The sequence below is a fragment of the Lutra lutra genome, chromosome 10 (assembly GCF_902655055.1).
Source record: "Lutra lutra chromosome 10, mLutLut1.2, whole genome shotgun sequence".
NCBI classification, from domain to species: Eukaryota; Metazoa; Chordata; class Mammalia; order Carnivora; family Mustelidae; genus Lutra; species Lutra lutra.
The window spans coordinates 106692464-106711302 of NC_062287.1; the positions used below are offsets into that span (position 1 = coordinate 106692464).

Sequence of the window (18839 nt, forward strand, 5' to 3'; positions counted from 1 at the left end):
GGTAGAAGGAGCTTTCCAGGGTCCTCGAGTCCTGCCCACTGGCCAAGCTCAGCTCGCTGGACCAGGCCCTGTGAGTCCTCAAGGGAATCTCAATAATTCAGGAGGGATCCATCATTTATGAATTTATGTAACCGCTTCTCGACCTTGTGGAGATAAGCCGCCCTCCTCTTCCAGTGGTGGAAATCAGGCCTTGGCACTGTCTCGCGTGTTCCGGGGAGGGGGCCAACTGGACCTCAGGCCTCCCAGCTGGCCTTCCGATCCGCTCTGCCCCTCACCCCAGACTAGAAGCAGAGGGAGCTTCTGAGAAAGAGGTAGCTTCTGAGCATCCCCCTCAAACCCCAAGTCTGAAAGGTGAGGGTTTGGTTCCTGGCTCAGTCTTTTACCAGCACTAGGGCCCCTTCAGAGCCTCAATTTCCTCGTCTGTAAAATGGGGCAAATACTAGTTCCTGCCTCAGAAATGAGGCGATGTGGGGGGCAGCCCCTGGCTCAGACACTGAATAACAAGCCTCTCCCAGCCTCGAAGCAGGGGCTCCAGGGGGTGAGTCGGGAGGGGGGGTGCAGGGCTGGGAAACAGGTCCACCAAGCAGACCTCAGGAGCCCACAGCCCACAGATGACAACACACCTCTTTGACCTAAAGTGAAAAGGGAACAGGGGCGCCTGGGTGGCTCAGTGGGTTAAGCCGCTGCCTTCGGCTCAGGTAATGATCTCAGGGTCCTGAGATCGAGCCCCGCATCGGGCTCTCTGCTCAGCAGGGAGCCTGCTTCCTCCTCTCTCTCTGCCTGCTTCTCTGCCTGCTTGTGATCTCTCTCTGTCAAATAAATAAATAAAATCTAAAAAAAAAAAAATGTGTAAAGTGAAAAGGGAACAAAGATGAGGTGTTTCCACCCACCCTCAAAAATACAAGGATTTCTGGGGTGCCTGGGTGGCTCAGTCAGGTAAGCCTCTGCCTTCAGCTCAGGTCATGATCTCAGGGTCCTGGGATCAAGCCTTGCATTGAGCTCCCTGCTCGCAGAGAACCTGATTCTCCCTCTCCTCCCTGCTCATGCTCTCCCTCTCGCTCACATAAATAGATAAAATCTTAAAAAAAAAAAAAAAGAAAAAAAAAAAAACACGAGGATTTCCTGGAAGCTCTAGGGTCTGGCAAATCTCCCCTTCCAGCACCACTGCTGGTTAGCTGTGTGGCATTAAGCAAGTTACTTCACATCTTTGAGCCTCAGTTTCCCCCACTGGCACTGTGGGCCAATATAATAATACCGGAAGGCCAGGAGAGGTGGCATGGGAGTGCGTACAGCCTAGACCTGGAAGGAGACCCTCACTCAGGACTGGCCAAGGCTCATTCCAAACCCCTCGGAGCTTCCCCAAGCGTCCTCCCACAGGCCCTGCCTCATCCCTTCCTGCCAGGGCTCCCCGCACTCTGCCCCTGGAATGCCTTCTTCCAACTTCTGACTCAACGTCCCCCTTCTTTTGTTGTTGTTGTTTTGAAGATTTATTTACTTATTTGAGAGAGAGAGAGAGAGTGTATGTGTGCACATGAACAGGGGGAGGGGCAGAGGGAGAGAAAGAGAGAGAATCTCAAGCTGACCCCCGATGAGTGCAGAGACCGGTGCAGGGCCCCCAAGATCTTGGCCTGAGCCAAAAGTAAGAGTTGGCCACCCAACTGACTGAGCCACCCAACTGCCCCCACCTCGCCTTTTTTTTTTTTTTTAAGATTTATTCATTTATTGTAGAGGGAGAGAGAGAGAGTCCGCGCTCCCTTCTCAGCACAAGCACTGCCTTCATTTTGCCTCCTCCAGGCAGCCTTCCTGTTTCCCCTCGCTCTGCAGGCAGGACTCCCAGCCCTCCTGTACTTTGCTGTTCTTCTCCATTCACAGGTCTCACCTCACATTTGGGATTCCAGAGTGTGTCTTTTGTAGCCCAGGGCCTACCCTGATGCCTGGCGCAAAACAGGCCCGCCACACGGTTCGCCGAATGAAGGAAAGGCCGCACACCGGTTCAAATCCCGACGCAGTCACCTGCCCTGGTCTGATCACTGAGAACCTACCTGCCTCAAGGATGCCTCGAGGTCAGTGCCACAGGGTGGGCGCTGAGGGAGGGGTGGGTTCTCACCGCGTGCCCCCAGGGGCCTCAGGCCCAATGAGAGCCCAGCTGCCCGCAGGTGGCCCATACCCGCCCCCCACCCCCAACTGCAGAGAGGCTGCTGCCATCGGAGGCAGCCGGCAAGCCTCAGCAAACACATTTAAATCCGAAGTGACAGATAAAGCGATTTACGGCGACAGTTTAGCGTCACTCACTTCCCACAAGGCAGCCGGGCGTCCCTCAGCCCCTCCTGCTCGCTAGTCCATCAAGGCGGTCTCTAAATCACGGACTCCCAGCGGTGGCCCAGGGACGGCTGGGGCTGGGCTGCTGGGGCTGGGCTCCTGGGGGGGGGGGGGGCCAGGCAGCAGAGGAAGGGAGGAGGCGAGCACCGGGCTGGCTCCCGAGGAGGGGGGGGCGAGGAGCGGCTGGCAGATTTTTACAAATCAAAGACCAAGACTTAGGGAAACAGAGTGCCACTTTACGCCTTATTTTAAATAAGTAAGTGGCTTCAAAACTCCCAGCGAGGCCAGCTTGTCGCGGTGAAACATGGCTCCCCACCCATTCTGCACATCCTGGCGTGCACTCCTAGGCCCCTCAAAGGCCTCGCTGACCTGCCCTGCCTCGCGCCACCTCCTGGCAGAATTAATTGGTCCCTGCGGCGTCACATGCCACTTTGTTCAGACCTTGCTCCCAGGGTTTTGTCACATTATATTCTACTTAGCTGCTCTCGCACTTGACTTCCTGATAACAATTTACTAGGGGCTCGCTGTGTGCCAGGCCCAGGGCCCAGCACGGGATGGGCCTGAATTCCTGGCGTCCTCACACCCACCCTGGGTGGGGCCGAGGATGCTCCCTTTTTCAGATGAGGAAACAGGCTTGGAGCCGCCTTGCTAGAGGCCACCAGGCCACCATCAGGAATGCTGGGATTCCAATCGGCCCCTGGTCTCTGTGCCACAGCCCTGACTCGCCAGCCAGAGATGGCTTCAAAGGGAAAGATTCCTTCTGTCCTCACAAAGTCTCACATTCATCCCTGCTCTGTCCCATTATGCCCTGAAGGGCCAAAATCAGCAGCTAGACCCTGGGGCTGGCCAAGAATGGGGGTCTTTCTTTGTGCTGGGACATTTCCTGCCCGGGACTCAGCAGTCTGCCGAAAACTAGGGACCCACAGGCCTGGTGAGCTGGGCACCTCAAGGGCAAGGAAGTGGCCCAGTCAAGGTCATCCCCACCCCCCCACCCTGCCCATGGCAATGAGAAGACAGAAGCATTCCACAAGCTGAGGCATCCCCCTCCCCGGGTGGAGACCCCCAGATCCCAGACCTGAGCCGTCTCTGGAGGAGATGCCAGGCACAGCTCGCCCCAGACACTGCCTGAAGGGGGTGTCATAAGCCAACCTGCAGGGACAGCCCTTGAGAATCTTCTCCAGAACCGGGGGCTGCAGGGGGCTCCCTGGTCTATCTTGCCAGCATGGCAGCCCAATTTAATTAAGATGGATGCAGCGTGCCCCCGTGGGTAGGAGCCATGGCTGGCTACCAGATGGCGGGAGCCTGACACTCCCGAGGAAGCAGCCTCCGCAGCAGCCAGTGAAAACACAGCCAAGGTGGGCCTGGGGCTGCCTGTGCCATACCCGGCTGCTTGGGGGGTTTGATCCTACCCATGTGAACTCCAGCCCTGCCACCCACCTGCCCGGCATCCCTCCACAGGACTCTCTGCCCCAGCGCCCCTCCACATACTACACAACATACTTCTCATCACAACACACACACCCACCATCACAGACACCACCACCACCGCTCCAATCGCGTCTCAAATACCAAAGGAGAGGGGTAAAAAACAGGCCTGGATTTCAAAAGCCAGAGGACCGGCTGGTAAACAGCCTGATCGCCCCAAGTCCTGACAGGGGTCGTGGGCAGAGTGTCTCCGTGGGCAGGGAAGGAAGCAAGCAGACCCCTGCCAACCCCAATGGGTGGGAAGGAAGCCTGCAGAGAGGCGGGAGACACCCCAAGCCCACAGCTCTGCAGGATGGTGGGAGTTCTGGGGATCCCAACCCTCCCCTGCCCCGTTTTACCTCGCAGGTCCCTCCCAGCTCCCCTGTCGCAGTCCCTGCAGCTGGATGGAGGCCCAGGAAGCGATGGCACCTTCCTGCCCTGCCCAGCGGCCCCACAACCGGCCAACAGGGACCAAAAAGAGACACCCTCCCCACTACCGCCCCCCCACGCAAAATCCAGAAAGTCCAAAGCTGACCTCAAGTCCCCAGCCCAGTCCTACCCACACCGCTCCCCACGGGACCAACACTGCCCTTAGCTTCAAAAATAAAAATGTAAAAACTCCCACCCCGCTATAATTACTCGCTCCTTTTCTCCATTGTGGTGGCTCCGCGGTCGGCGCTGAGAAGCAATTATTCATGGCTAATGATTATAATCAAGTCAAATAGAATTTAATGGACACGTATTCTCTTCCTGCTTGAAACTTTACATATGAATTAAGCACATATGGGTTTCACGAGGCACAGACCAGATTATGCAGCCCCGAAAAGCCCCACGTTGCTGCGACTTTTATTCTGCTAATAAGCAGACTGATTTACGGGCGCCGCCGGGCGCGGAAACCGCGATCTCTGCCGCCCCCTGGTGGGCGGCAGGCCCGGGCTGAGCCAAAGCAGTGGCGCGGGGGGCGGGGGGGGGGGGCGGGAGGAAACCAGAGGACCCTGTGTTGCGGGGAGGGGCTCCAGGCCAAGACCACCAAGGACCCCTGGGGTCTGAGTAGTGGCAAGGCCCCGGAAACACGGGTGCCGGGAAAAGGTCTTTGGGAGGACCCAGAGGGGAGGCAGGCTGTGTGCGGGAGCCCCCCCACACGGAGCCTGCCTCAGACATTCCCTGGGGTTCCACACTGGTTCTGGGTCCCCCCTGCCATGAGACTCTAGAAAAAGGGGAGATCCCAGGAAAACACTCCAAGAAGTGTTGAATAAACTGAGGCAAGCAGGGAGAGATGAAAGCTGCTTCTTGGCAGGAGGCACCCAGGCTCCCTTGGCATTCCTGGGACAGGGTTGATACCTGGGATGATGACCGGCGCATCAATTCTAGCAGCAATGACAGAGGCAGGGGAAGAGGCCTCGGTTCATGCCAGGGGGGTGCACGAGCATCACAGTTTACGCACTGGCACTGAGGTCCCTAATGCCCCTGGCAACCCCACGGGTGGGCTGTCCACCATCCGCATCCTGCGGAAGGAGAGACAGGAGCCCAGGCACGTACACAGGCGGGTCCCCAGAGAGATGCTGCGACCGCTCCCACCCCCAGCCCAGTGCCGCCAAATGCAGCCAGGACCAAAGTGCTATTTGGAGAGCGAGAGGGGCTGACAGCCACGGCACTCAGGAGCCTGGCCAGGCACAAGGACACTTCAGAAGAGCCATGAATCACACCCACAGCTCCACAGGCAGCCTTCGGAGCCCCCTCCCTGCTCCTACTGCATCCCACTGACAGACTACCTTGGTCTCCACCCCTCCCTCCCAGCCTGTCAATCACCCGCCCAGCTGGGAAGGGGCAGATAAGATGCCCCACGTTTCCCTGCAGCCACTTCGCCACTCATCAAGTAAACTACAGGCAAGGGATCCTCTCCTACCCTCGCCCCTGACAGTCAGGGCCACGGGCACGCAGCAAAGCAGATCCACAGGCCTGCAGGATGGAATCCTCAGCCACTGCTCCAAGGCTTGGTCCTCCCACCCCAGACCAGCCCTCCTGGGGCCAGAGAGCAAGAGGGCCCTTCTCCTCCGGGCCACTACGACATCAGCCAACCCAACGTGGCTTGTCGCAACCCCACATCTCCCCAGATGGACGCGCAGGCCTGCTAGCAGCCCTCTTCCCCCCACCCCCGTCCTAGTGGCCTCTAGAGAAACACAGCAGGAGCACCAGCAGAAACCCAAAGGGGATCGAGCTCCCTCTACCCTAAGTCGGGACTCCTGCCTTTGTGTCACTGGTCACCTGTGCGCCGAGACGGGCAATGTCGGGGGAAGGGGACACCTGTGTGACCGCACAAACAGGCAGAGACACGCAGAGCAAATGCCACAGCCAGAGACACAACCCAGACCACGACAAGCAGGCCTGGGGCAGGCCGAGCGGCTCTGTCTCCCCAGGTCCCACGAACCCAGCCCCTTACCAGGAGGAACATCAGCTCCGCCAGGTCCCAGGGGCACTCGACAACAGGACAGGGTTTCCCCTAGCCAGCACTGCGGTCAGACACAATGGTCACCAGGCCAAGGACAAGAAGGAGGAGATATGAGATCCTCCTGGGGGGGAGGGGGCAGGTGCTGAGACTGCACAGGTGGGGAGGTGGCAGCAAAACGAGGTTTCCCAGGATAAGAGGCTCTGCCCACGTCTCCAGACGTTTCTCTACAGAAGCTCCTCCCCGTGAAGCTTGGTAAGCAGGCGAGCAAGGGCTGGGGTTCAGCCTCCACGGGCCCTTGTCCCACGAACCGCCTGTGTACCAGGTGGACTTGACTGTCCCTTGACACCCACTCTTGACCTTGGCCAGACAACCACAGTCTGGGAGGAGAGCACCCATCTTTCTTCCGCCCCCAGGAGGGAGAGAAGAGGTTCCTCCACTCATCACAGTAAACTGCCAAGCCAGCCGGAGCCCCGGCAGGAAGCTGAACCTCGGGCACCAGGGCCTCTGCCCCCACCTTTCCCTTGACAAATCCCCTGGCCTGTGCCAGGTCTGCGGGGGGGGGGGGGGGCATGGCAGGCAGGAGGCAGAGGAGGGGGAGTGGCGGTGGGGCGTCTGCAGCCCCTGGGGTCAAACCACCCTGTTCTGGCCTCCGCCTTCCTGGCAGGGCAGCCCGGCGCAGTTCCAGCCACGCTCTCTTCCTTCCTGGCCGCTAATGGGTCTCCGAGCAGCAAGGCAGCTCGGCCAAGGCGCCCCCGACATAGCAGGTCAGGGTTTCAAGGGAAAGGAGTCTGTGCAGCCAACACGTTGGGCTCCTGTGGCGCCAGCATGCCCTCCGCCTCCAGCTGCCCGAGCCTCGCTGGAGCCAGGTGGCGTCCCCCCATGCCTGGCTCAGCAGACTGGAGCAAAGGTGACGAGGCGGCCACCCAGGTCCCTGACTCAGGCCGGCCAGAAGCCCCCACTCACCGGCGTTGACGATGGCGTCCACCTCCAGCTTGGTGATGTCGCCTCGGAACAGAGAGATCTTCTCGTTGAGCTGCTTGTCCTTCTTGTACTTGGGCTCCTCCATCTTCGCGGTCACCCCTGGACCAGCAGAGGTCGAGGGACGGGGGTCAGAGAGAGGCCCTCACTGCACAGTGACCTCCATCCACCCCCCTCCACCTCCAGAGGCAGGGGACTGGTGACACGGGCACTGGCCATCCACAGTGATCACGCACCTCTTGCTGGAGGCACACACGTGGTCCCCTTGAACCTTCCCGAGGTTAAGCACAGGTACGGGATTAATGTCATCCATCCCCATTCTACAGACGTGGAAACTGAGGCCTAGGCAGATGAAGTGACTCGCCCTGGGTGATGGGCTGTGTCAGGCCTGCGGTGTGCAGGACTTCCCACAACTGTGAGGTCGTGGCTCCCGGACTCAGTTTACCCAACAGTACAATGGGGATAAAAACCAAACCCTCCTCAGACCGGGTTCGTAACTGAAGTGCCCCCCACACAGCAAGTGCCCCGTGCGTGCTGCTGCCATTCTTCTTGGCGTGGTCGGTATGAGGCACCGCCACACGGGGCTGATGAGGCCACCCACCAAATCGCCACCTGCCCCTCCCTGGCGCAGGGCCTACCTTTCGCCGTCTCTTTCCAGGTCGGGATCTTCTTCAGCCTGATGAAGTCCTTGCAGAAGTAATGTTCCTCCCGCTGTTTGTCACTCAGGCCCTTCAGAAACGCTGCAGGGGTGGGATGGGGCAGGCAGGAAGGAGCGTCAAGGCAGGCAGGGAGAAGGGCGGTCCAGGGGGCTTCTCTCCCGCCCCCGAATCTCTCCCCTCCTCACGGGACTCTCTCCTCATCCGAGGATGTGAGCCGGCCCTCCACGTCCACCCTTCCCGCAGGCACATTATTGGGGGAGGGGGGAGGTTGGAGCTAGGAGGCCCCTAGACCATCTGGCCCTGCCCTCTTTGTTCAGGAGGGTAACTGAGGCCCAGGGAGACAGAGGGCCTCTCTCGGGTACCATAGACCTGAGTTCAGAATGCAACTCTGCCCCTTTCCGGGTGTGTTCGCACCTCTGGGTCCCTGATTCCTTCGTTTATAGACTGGGGATTAAGAGGCCCCTTACGGAGTAACTTTGCACTGACTCAGTGCATATAAGGAAAACAGGCTGATGGCATTGGATGAATTATATTCCCAGTTACATCCTAAATGGGTGATGTCATCACCATGGTTATTTGTAGGCAGCAGGACACGTGGGACAGGACAAACATCCTCAAAGAGCCAAAGAACCAAGCAGATCTGGTGGCTGTTCACAGCCTCCACTTGCCCCTCAGCACTGGCAGAGAGGTCCCCACAGATGCCCGGCTGGCTTCTCCCAGTGTGCGCCAAGGGAGCAGCGAGAATTGTCTCCATCTTACAGATGAGGAAATAGTCACACAGCTGGTGAGTGGGGAGCGAGCCCCCCACCATCTGCTCACAGACTCTGGGTCCACCAGACCTGGTGTCCTTGCTCTAGCCCTGCTCCCCAGGCCTGGTCTTCCTTTTGGGTGGCCCAGCGACCCCTTCCAAGGTTTCCCAGGTGCACAGAGGTCCAGGCTTCTGGCTCTCTGGCTCCCTCTGCCGGTCTGAGGCCACCAGGCACCCGGGCTCTCAGCCTGGCCTTGGGCCACCCTAGACCACACGCTCCCCAGATGGAGCGGCCCTCACTGACCACTTGTTGGGGGGCGGGTGACAAACAGCAAAGGCCACACTCAAGGAACTCAGAAAGCATCAGAAAATGTGCAGAGGTTGGGAGGAGCAATTAGGGGGCTCGGTGGAAGAGGAAGGGTTTGCCTCCTGGAGCCTTCTGCAGAAAAGGCCTCAAAGGGCAGATGTTCAAGAGACCGGTGGGTCCTCCACACATGCCCTCCATCTCGCAGAAGCCAGGCCATCCAAAGCCTCTGTCCCTCCAGGGTGCACGAGGAGCAGGGAAAGGGCCCGGCTCACAGTCCAGCTCAGATTTATGGTTGGCGTGATTCTAAAAGGCTCACAGCATCCCAAATCTGCTTCAGCTGGGGCTCAAGCCAGAATTCCACGTTCTGGCGGCCGCTTCCGACCCTCTTCCACAAACGCCTACGACGCGCAAGTCCTGCATATAGTACAAGGACATAACACTCACTAAGGCAGACGTGGTCCTGGCCCCTGGGAACCCACAATCCAGCAGAGGACACGGAGGCTGAGCAGGCCAGCGGCCAAGCTCCGGGGATGCGCAGGGGCCGGGAGGGGAGGCAGCAGGAACGGCCGGCCTGGGGCTTCTTCAGTGAGACTCCGAAGAGAAATGGGAGGTAGCCAGGGCAGGGAAAGGCGCTTGACCACCTGAACAGTATGTTCAAGGTCGTGGGTGAGTAAAACTCAGGGCGTGGGGCAGAGGGCGGGCACTGGGGGCTGTGACGCTGTGAGGGGGTGGGGCCCACTGCGCAGCCGCCAAGTCTGTTGAGGACTGACTCATCCCAGGGGCACCTGAATCAGATCAAAGATGCTTTCACAGGGGCGCCTGGGCGGCTCAGCTAAGCGTCTGTCTTCGGCTCAGGTCATGACCCCGGGACCCTGGGGTCGAGCCCCACATTGGGCTCCCTGCTCAGCGGGGAGCCTGCTTCTCCCTCTCCCTCTACTGCTCTGCCTGCTTGTGCTCTCTTGCTCTCTCTGTCAAATAAATAAATAAAAATCTTAAAAAAAAAACAAAACTTAAGAAAAAATAAAAATAACTAAAAAGTACTTTCACCAGTTATAGATTAAAAACTCCCCCAACCCCAAGCAGCACCATTTTCATTCTAAGAGGCCAAGGATATCCTACCGTGGACGGTACCCAGTGTGGATGGTCCCCTCTGTCACTAGTGTGTCCTGAGGCTCACAGCCCATCTCCCTGCTCCCCTTTCTCAAGAGGCTACCTTCCCCACTGGACACGTGACCCCGCATACTCTTGAGTAACAGGCCAAAGGCTCCTTTCTTTGTGTGCTGGGGGAGGGTGCTGGTATCTGGAAAGGGCTCAAGTGCTTCTCCAAGCCTTGACTACCCGCTTCTGTAAAGTGGGAGTAAAGGGAGCTCCCTCCGGCTCTAAATGAGAAACAGAACAGGTTTCCTTGGGTACCTAGCGAAGCAGTTGGCGGCTGGCGGGCGAGGAACAGACTCCGGAGGGGAGGCCTGGCTCCCTGCAGTCCCTACCTGTCCAGGGCTTGGCCAAGCAGGGGGGTGGCGGGACGGCTTGCTGGAGGAGGTACCTCTAGCTTCTCTGCCCTCCCCCAGAGGCTGCAAACCGCTGGAGAAAAACCTCATCACCAAACAGCCGGCTCCCTCTAAATTCCCCATCCCCTCCCCTGGCGGCCCCCTCTGCCAGGCAGCTCCTGACCCTGCTTGGGAAGTTCTTCCCCTCGACCTTCTCCCCTTTCCCAAGCCTCCCCAATTGTCTTCTAGATGCTACCTCCTCCTGCCACCTGGGAATCCAAGCCTGGCTTGCCCTCCCTCAGTCCAGGCTGCCTGCTCAACTTCCAGGGGACTCACTCCTCCAGTGTCTGCTCTCAAACACCCTCTCATGTCCCCTCTGTGTCTCAAGGTCATAAAGCCTCCCTCAACCATGGATTCCACACCCCGCAGCTGTGACCTCCTCTCTCCCTCCCCCACTGCCCCCACTTCCTCCCTCCTTCCTATGATCCCCCAAGCCCTCACCAGCCTGGCCCCAGCTCTCCACCAAGGCCAAGGTCAGAGACACCACACCAGCCACGTGGCCCTCTATAGTGTCCCTTCTGTCCTCCCTTGTGCACTCAGCAACCCCCCCCATGTTCCCCCTCAAGACCTTACCTCTCCTGGATCCCACCCCACTTCACTGGCCCTCCTGTCTCCTTGCTGCCTCCCTTTCCTTAGTCTATACCCTCCCCCTCATCCTGACATCAACCCCAAGCATTCCAAACCCTATTTTAGCTAATGGTCTGGGGCGCTACACCTCCAGCCCCTCAGCTCTCAGCCGGGCATCAGGCATGGGCTCCTCAAGGCCCACTGCCTGCTCTCAACCTCAGACTTCCTCATGTGCAAAACTGAACTTCCGACTCCTTCCCCCTTCGTTCTTTTGCTTCTCAATGAACAGCCCCAGATTCTGCTAGGACCCCAAAATGAGGGGGGGGTCCTTTCTCTTAGTCTCCTGGTTCCATCCATCTGTAGGCTGTTGGATTTATCCCCACGATACCCCCAAAACCAAGCCTTCTGCTCTTCCCGGATAGGGGCCAAGCCATCATGACTCCCTAGCACCACCCAGAAGGCTTCTACCCTCGGTGGACTCCCCGTGCCCACCCAATAGTCTGTTCCTCACTCAGCAGCGCAGGAATCTTTGGGGCAGAATTCTATTTAAAGCTGTTGAAAGCTCAGTTCAAAGTCCAAGTCCTTACAGAGGCCCACGTGAATCCCTGCGGCTCCCCGCCTCCTCTCCTCTTTGCCTCCCCACAAACTAGCTTTCCCTCCTACACCTCTGCAGCCCTGGCACATCACTCACCTTTCAGATGGTCCCACAGCCAGACCATTCCCTGCCTCAGGGCCTTTGTACCTGCCACTGCTCTGGCCTGACCTTCCTTTACAGGCCTTCCCCACTCCCAGAGTAGTCCCTCCCCTACCAGCTATACTTTATTCCTTACTTGACCTTGGCCTCTTGGGAATCTGGTGTTTATGTTGGCTGCCCACCATCTGGCACAGTGCATGGCATGTGTGGGCGTTCATGGGTGTCTGCAGGATGAATCAATGAATGATTGAGCTGAGACCCAAGCGTTGAGGGCATGTCTGCCAAGAGAACAGAGTCGTCCAGGGGGAGAAGACAACATATGCAGAAGCCCTGAGGTAGGAGAGAGCATGTGAGTGGGGAAATGGAGAGAAATCAAGAACGGCCAGACCAGAGAGCAAAAGCCAGGCTGTGGCAGCCACCTCGACTGTCGCCTGTCTGAGGAACGGAGCCTGGGGAAGGAACGTCCTGCTGTGGTTTTGATCCCTCTTGCTCCTTGGTCCCACTAGGGTTGGGCTCACCAGCTCCTGACATCACGTTCCTGGGCAGGTCACTTGCCCTCTCTGAGCCTCAGTTTCCGCATCTCTAGAAGAAGGACCAGGCAGGCCTGCCCTGAATGAGAAGGGACTGCCAGGTTATCTGGCAGCTGCACGGAGCGGATATGCTGTCCTTCCTGCAAGCAAAGACTCAGAAGGCAAAGCGAAACAAGACCAAACTGGGGAGAGGACCTGCCTTTTGCAACCTGGAAGCATAAGTAAGTAGAGGAGCTTTATTTTTTTTAATTTTTTTAAAGATTTTATTTATTCATTTGACAGACGGAGATCACAAGTAGGCAGAGAGGCAGGCAGAGAGAGGAGGAAGCAGGCTCCCCATGGAGCAGAGAGCCCGATGCGGGGCTCGATCCCAGGACCCTGGGATGACCTGAGCCGAAGGCAGAGGCTTTAACCCACTGAGCCCCCCAGGCACCCCAGTAGAGGAGCTTTTTTAATTGTTTCGGTGCTCATACTTGTTATCTGGCACAGTTGAGACCAAAACTATGGCTCTCAGAGGCCTTGGCATGCCCAAGTGTGGGCTCTCCCAACCTGATGAACCCAGGGCCAGAAAGTGAACGTGCCTGCCAAGACGCCACAGGGGCTGGCCAGTCCGCACCCAGGCCAACCCCACAGGACTCCCTTGTGCAGAGTCCCTCCAGCTGAGTAAGCCCCAGGTACCCCATGGGACTAGTCTGGGGGTCCTGGAAATGGCTAGAGTCCCCTAGCAGACACCATCTGGCAGAGGGCAGCACCCTGCCTTCCAGAAGAAACAGAGGTTATGTCCCGGCCACAGGCAAGCTAAGAGGGGACCCAGCCCAAGACTCCCTCCTTCCCTGTCCTCCCTAAGATCCGAGGGCTGATCTGAGTGGCCCACAGCCCGCACAGCCCCCTCTCTCCAGCAAAGTCCAAAAAATGGCTCCACTTCCCCAAGCAGGAAGACAGCCAGAACTTCTGGCTCTGTTACCAGCCGACTGGCGCTGACCTTGGGGACATCTGTCAGCCTGCCCCTTCCAGTTCATGGTCCCCGGGCACACATTCCTTGAAGCCAGCATGTGGGGCGCCGTGACCTTATCTCCAGAGCAAGGTCGAGGCCCAACTGACCCCTGAGGAGCGACACACTGCACGGGTCTCTGAGTTATGGGGTGGGAGAAGCCAATTCTGATTCTCCCTGGCTCCAAGGAACCAAGGGCCATCCTCATCACCCCGGCTCCATCTGTCAGATAGGCCCCACGTGTTTATAACATTTTCTCCCTCCTTTTGCCAGAAGGACAGATGTAGAGTTAGAGCACAGGAGAGTTTTATTTTTCTTATAAAAGATGTAAAACATACGTTTTAATTTTCTTTCCTTTCTGGAAAGGCGAGAGTATTTCACAGCTCAGTGAGACAGGTGTTGTAAAAAGATGTTTGCAGTAAATTTTGATGGGGTGGCCTGACCCTGGACGAAGCTTCCAGCGGCTCCCAGGCACGAAAGCCAAGCTGGAGGAAGCAGGCTGCGCCAGAACCATAAAGCACACCGGGCGAACGGGAATTCAATGAGGTGTTTTAAGAAGTGTCTTTATGGCACTTTGCTAGACGGTGTTCAGAAAGGTGAGGGCAGCCTGGCACGGAGGGAGGCCCCCCCTCTGGAGAAGGCTGGGTGGACTGGGCTGATAGCGGTGGGGCTCTGGGAACACAGCAGCAGGGGCATTAATTACCGGGGCTCATGGCACCCCCCGAGACCAGAGTCTCATCCAAGTCCACGGCCTGAGCCACGGGGAGACAGAGCATGAAGCACCTCGGAGCTTTTCTCCTCTTCCTAGGCGCCCTTGCCTCCCCCCGCACTGGGGTGCACCAAGACTGTCTTCCCCAGAAGACAGGTGGGAGAAGACCCCCCCCAGTTCCCAGGTGAGTCTGCACAGTTCCCCGGTTCAGTAATCAAATCAGAGAAATCATCCGCTCCGCATGAAACTGGAGCTGGAATGAGTCCTCATCACTGCCTGGTGCAAAGGGGAGAGGAAACGTGGCTCAGGATATGCAGGTCACGGGCTCCAGCATCTGAGACCAAGAGGGAGACAAGTTTATACAAGCCCCGTGTTGCTGTGGCCCAAAACAGGGCAGAGAGAGGACAGAGGTCCAAGGGGTGACAAGAAAGGGAGTCGCTGGGAACCCTTGGTACACCATGGACCCTTTTATATACCACTATATATGCAATAGTTTCCGGTGTGATCCCAGCACAACCTGCAAATCAGGTGCCGGTCGTCCCATTTCACAGATGAGGAAACTGAGGCTCAGGGAGCAGGGAAGCAGCGGTGTGGGGCTGGCCCAAGGCTGATGTCACCAATGCCCGTGCTCTTCTTAGCAGACAGCTCTGCCCCCACTGCAGGTCAGAAGGAGGGTCTGTGGCTTCCTCTGCAGTGACACAGCCCCTACACGCCCCCAGTGCCCAACCTTAAGTCCCCTCACATCCAACTGCCTTTAGAGTACGACGGTTTCTGCAGTCTTGTGACAAAAAGGCACCACCTGCGAAGATAAGGAGGCTTCCCATCACTGAGACACCTGGAGATAGAATTCTCTGGCCAGTAAAATCAGATACTACGGAGATCTCCCCAAAGGACTGATGGGCTCTTACCCAGGAAGATCCAACCTGGTGGTATTTACTTACCCAGAGGGAGAATGGGTCTATGGGTGTGGCCAGTCTGCTTAAGAGGGAGAAAGGGAATGCCTAGGGTAAGGCAGAACTGGGCCATGTGTCCAGAGGACTCACTGGGCCGGGAACTGAGGCACTCTGCACCCAGAACCCAGCGCAGGCACTCAACAGCATAGAGACTGAACTACTGAGCAAACACCCAAGGAAGGGGATCCTGGGTGGATGGGTCCACGCCCTATAGGGAAGCTTGCCCAGCCTGCCCAGGGCAGTGGGAACCGCTTCCAAAATCATTCAGCCAGCTCGAGAGGGGGCCCTGCCCAGGCGCACTTTCCAGACCCACCACCATATTTCCCACCATAGCTGCCCGTCAACCTTCCCACCTACATCAGGCTCTTGTGAGTTTGGTGACTGTATGCCAGTCTTTGAGACACGATGATCCCAGGCACAGACAGGCATTTGGAGGCCTGGGTAGATCCCCAAGAGAAAGGCAAGCACATGTCCATCAAAGACATGGAGAGGAATAATCCCAGCAGCTTTATTCCCAACAGCCTCAAACTGGAAAACAAAATGCCCACCAACAGAACGGGTACACAAAATGTGGTGTATCCATACCATGGAATATCAGACATAAGACGGCAAACTGTCAGTACACCACCCAACCATGAGCAGAGGGTGTACCGGGACACACTATATGCCTCTGTTCGTATGAAGTTCAAGAAGTAGTAAGAGGTACTGATTGCAAGGGGCTAAAGGTACCTTCTAAAGTGTTGGCAACCTACTGACCACAACAGGGTATTTAGGTAAAAATACACTGACCATACGTTCACCTGAGGTCTGTCCACTTACACCGGAAGCTCAAAGTTTAAACCGAACGGAAGGAAGAAAACTATGTGGGGTCTTCAAGGACCAAAGCGTAGACCCCAGTCAGAAGCAGGGTCCAGCTGAGGCAGCTCCCCAGCGTGGCAGTTTTAAAAATATGCCCCCAGGGGCACCTGGGTGGCTCAGAGGCTTAAAGCCTCTGCCTTCAGCTCAGGTCATGATCCCAGGGTCCTGGGATCAAGCCCCGCATTGGGCTCTCTACTCAGTGGGGAGCCTGCTTCCCCACCACACCACCTGGCTCTCTGCCTACTTGTGATCTCTGTCAAATAAATAAATAAAATCTTTAAAAAAAAAATGCCCCCAATTCTTTAATCTTTTTCCCTTCCAAAGGTGGAGACTCATTTCCCTCCCCTTGAACATGGGCCAGACTCCACGACGCCCTTCGAAGCCCCAGCATAAAGCAGAAGAGACGGCGTGGGACTTGAAAGACAAGGTCACAAAAAGACACTGTGGCTTCTGGGTTGGTCTCTGGGGGAAACCGCCTGCCATGTTGTGAGGACAGTCAAGCAGCCCGGTGGAGAGACCCCAGGGTGGTGGGTCTGAGGCCTTTCCCCACAGCCACTCCACGGGAGGGCGCCCCTCAGCCGTCACCGACAGAGCCACCCACCCCCCCCAAGCTACTCGTAGGTTCCTGACCCTCAGAGACTAGGAGGTAAGAAACGTTTGCTGTCCCAAGTCTTTGAATTTGGGGGTAATCTGTTACTCAGTAATAGATCACTGAAACACACAAAGCACGCCGACAAGCCCGCTGGTGTCCTCACACCGGATCACCCCGACAAGCCTGCTGGGGTCTTCACACCCAAGGTCCGCTCCTCACACCATCCTTGACTGGATCCTGGAGCTCAGGCAGCCCCATCTGCCACGGTTTCTTCATAGCATTGGCCTTCGCCTGGCACCGACCCACTGGCTTGACCACGTTTTCAACTGTTTTCTACCCCTAGCAAAGATGCCCCTTGAGGGCAGGGACCCTACCTGTCACTCATAGCACCAGAACGGTGCTGGCCACACAGAAGGCACTCGGTAGAAGTGGATGAACAAGGGGCGCCCAGCTGGCTTGATCTCAGGGTCATGAGTTTGAGCCCCATGTAAGGATTACTTCAAAATAAATAGACTTAAAGAAACGGATGAATGGATGGAAATCCCAGCTCCAAGCAGAGACACTCCAGCAACCTGGGAATCCCTGGTCCGTCAGCTTCACAAGGTCCAGAAGTTTTCAGGGGCACCAAGGAACGGGAGAGGGTGGGGAGCTGATCCTAGAAACGTGACTGATCCAGGAGCAGGTGGCTGGGCCCCCTGCCTCCCTAGCTCTCTTCCCACCAAGCTGGCTTGCTGCCCCTGACAGAGAAGGGGAGGCAGGTTCCCTGTGGGGACAGTACCCCTGCCAGGAATTTCAGCCAGCCCCCTCACTCCCTGCCCTAACCAGGGTTCTAGGGCCAGGGCTGAGGCCATGACAGACACTCTGTGTGCACGCTGAGCCAAGGCAAGGGCTTTCTGCCTGCACTTGAAGATCCCGGTGGAAGAACACAATTCAGGACAGAGGGGAAAGTCATCTTGAACTCCACCTCTAGTTCAGAGGAGGCCTTCCCTTTAGCCACCCCCCCCCCCCCCACTGCCCCAGACCTACCTTCGTTGCTCCATTGGCTGTACCCACTCCCACAAAGGCCCAGCCAATGAGCCTTCTCCCCTGTGCTTTTGAAAGGGGATCCAGCCAGGAATGGTTACAAGAGCTCTGGGAGCAGGCTCTGAAGGGCAGGGGCAGCTGGCTGAGCCTCGGGCCAGACTACTTGGGACGCTGCAGCAGGCCGGATTCCCTGTTCTTTGTGAGGGCCCAGGGTCCGGCCCTGGGACTCATGCGGGACCAGGACTCATGACCCATCCCAGAGTGGGAGGAAATGGCTTGATTCCTGGGGGTGCAAGGTGTCACCGTTCTCACAGAATGCCCCGTCTCTGCTCTGTCCCCCAGCCCTGTGTCCCCCAGGAATGGGGCAGAAACTCTTCACAAGTGGCCAGAGGCCAGGCATGAGGGCAAAAGGGCAGCAGATGACCGGCTCAAAGAGTCAGGCCTTCTGGGTAAGGGGTGGGTGGAGGTGGGACCAGCCTGCCTAGAGAGGCCGCTCTGTGGGGCTGTCTGATCCTACCAGGTGGAGACACCAGACCCAGAACTGTCCCCTCAGTCCATTTCCCGCCACTCTGCCTAAAATGCCACCACTTGAGAAACCACAGTGCACAAAGCATGGGGAATTCGGGAGCCGAACGTCAGCTCTGTCACAAACTCTCAGTGACCTTGGCTTCTCAGCTCAGTTTCCCTCCCGTGCAAGGGAGTAAGGTAGGTAGGTCCTGGATGACCCCTGTGGGTGCCCTGGGACCCGTGCGGGCGGGGTAAGGTCGTCCTCCCCACACTGCCCCGTAGGGGACCTGCCCTCGGTCCCCTCGGACGTAGTGAAGTGGTTTGCGGGGCTGGGTACACGGGGGGGCGTGGCTGCGACTGGCGGGGTCCATCCCAGGGCGTCTCTCGGGTGGAAGGCGGTGCTGGTGGGGGTGCTGTCCAGCCGGGCAAGGCCCACGTGGGGCCGCCCTCGCAAACTCGCGCCCCCCTCCTGCTTACACTTACATTTTGCCTCCTTCCAGTCGGTGGAGGTGCTCAGGTCCACCTTCGCCGCCATGGCCAGGGGGGCCCAGGTGCGCACACCGGCGCTCCTCTCCGCCCCACTGCCGCCGCCCCCCAAGCCCCAACTCCCGCTGGGGTCCGCGCGCCGGGGCTGTCCGCGCCCAGGGACGCCGGGGGGACCGCACGCGGTGCTGCGGGTCCGCGTGGCCCCCGCGTAGGGGACGGACCAGGGGCGCGGGACGCAGAGCAGCTGCCCTGCCGCGCGCAGCTGTGCCAGGCGGCCGGACACTTGGCTCCTCAGGGACATGAGCAGGCGGCGCGGGGCGGCTCCCCGCCCACTTGGACTCTATTTACGGGGCTGGGAGTCTCTCTGATCCGCTCGGGACCGAGCGGCGTGTACTGGCGGCGACCGGCTCCGAGCCGGCGGGCCGCGCGGCCAGAAACCCCGAGCGCGCCGCTGGGCA

General features: G+C 58.2%; 1 protein-coding gene across 1 annotated transcript in view; it reads right to left on the reverse strand.

Moving 5' to 3' along the window:
• Positions 1-18832, reverse strand: part of MACROD1 (mono-ADP ribosylhydrolase 1) — a 142703-nt gene extending 123871 nt beyond the window's left edge. Inside the window, 5 exon segments of the mRNA XM_047691690.1 lie at positions 7196-7312; positions 7849-7950; positions 18379-18466; positions 18469-18552; positions 18554-18832. Of these exon segments, the coding sequence (XP_047547646.1) occupies positions 7196-7312; positions 7849-7950; positions 18379-18466; positions 18469-18552; positions 18554-18682 (520 nt within the window). The 5' untranslated portion in view covers positions 18683-18832.
• Between the last annotated feature and the right edge of the window lie 7 nt (positions 18833-18839).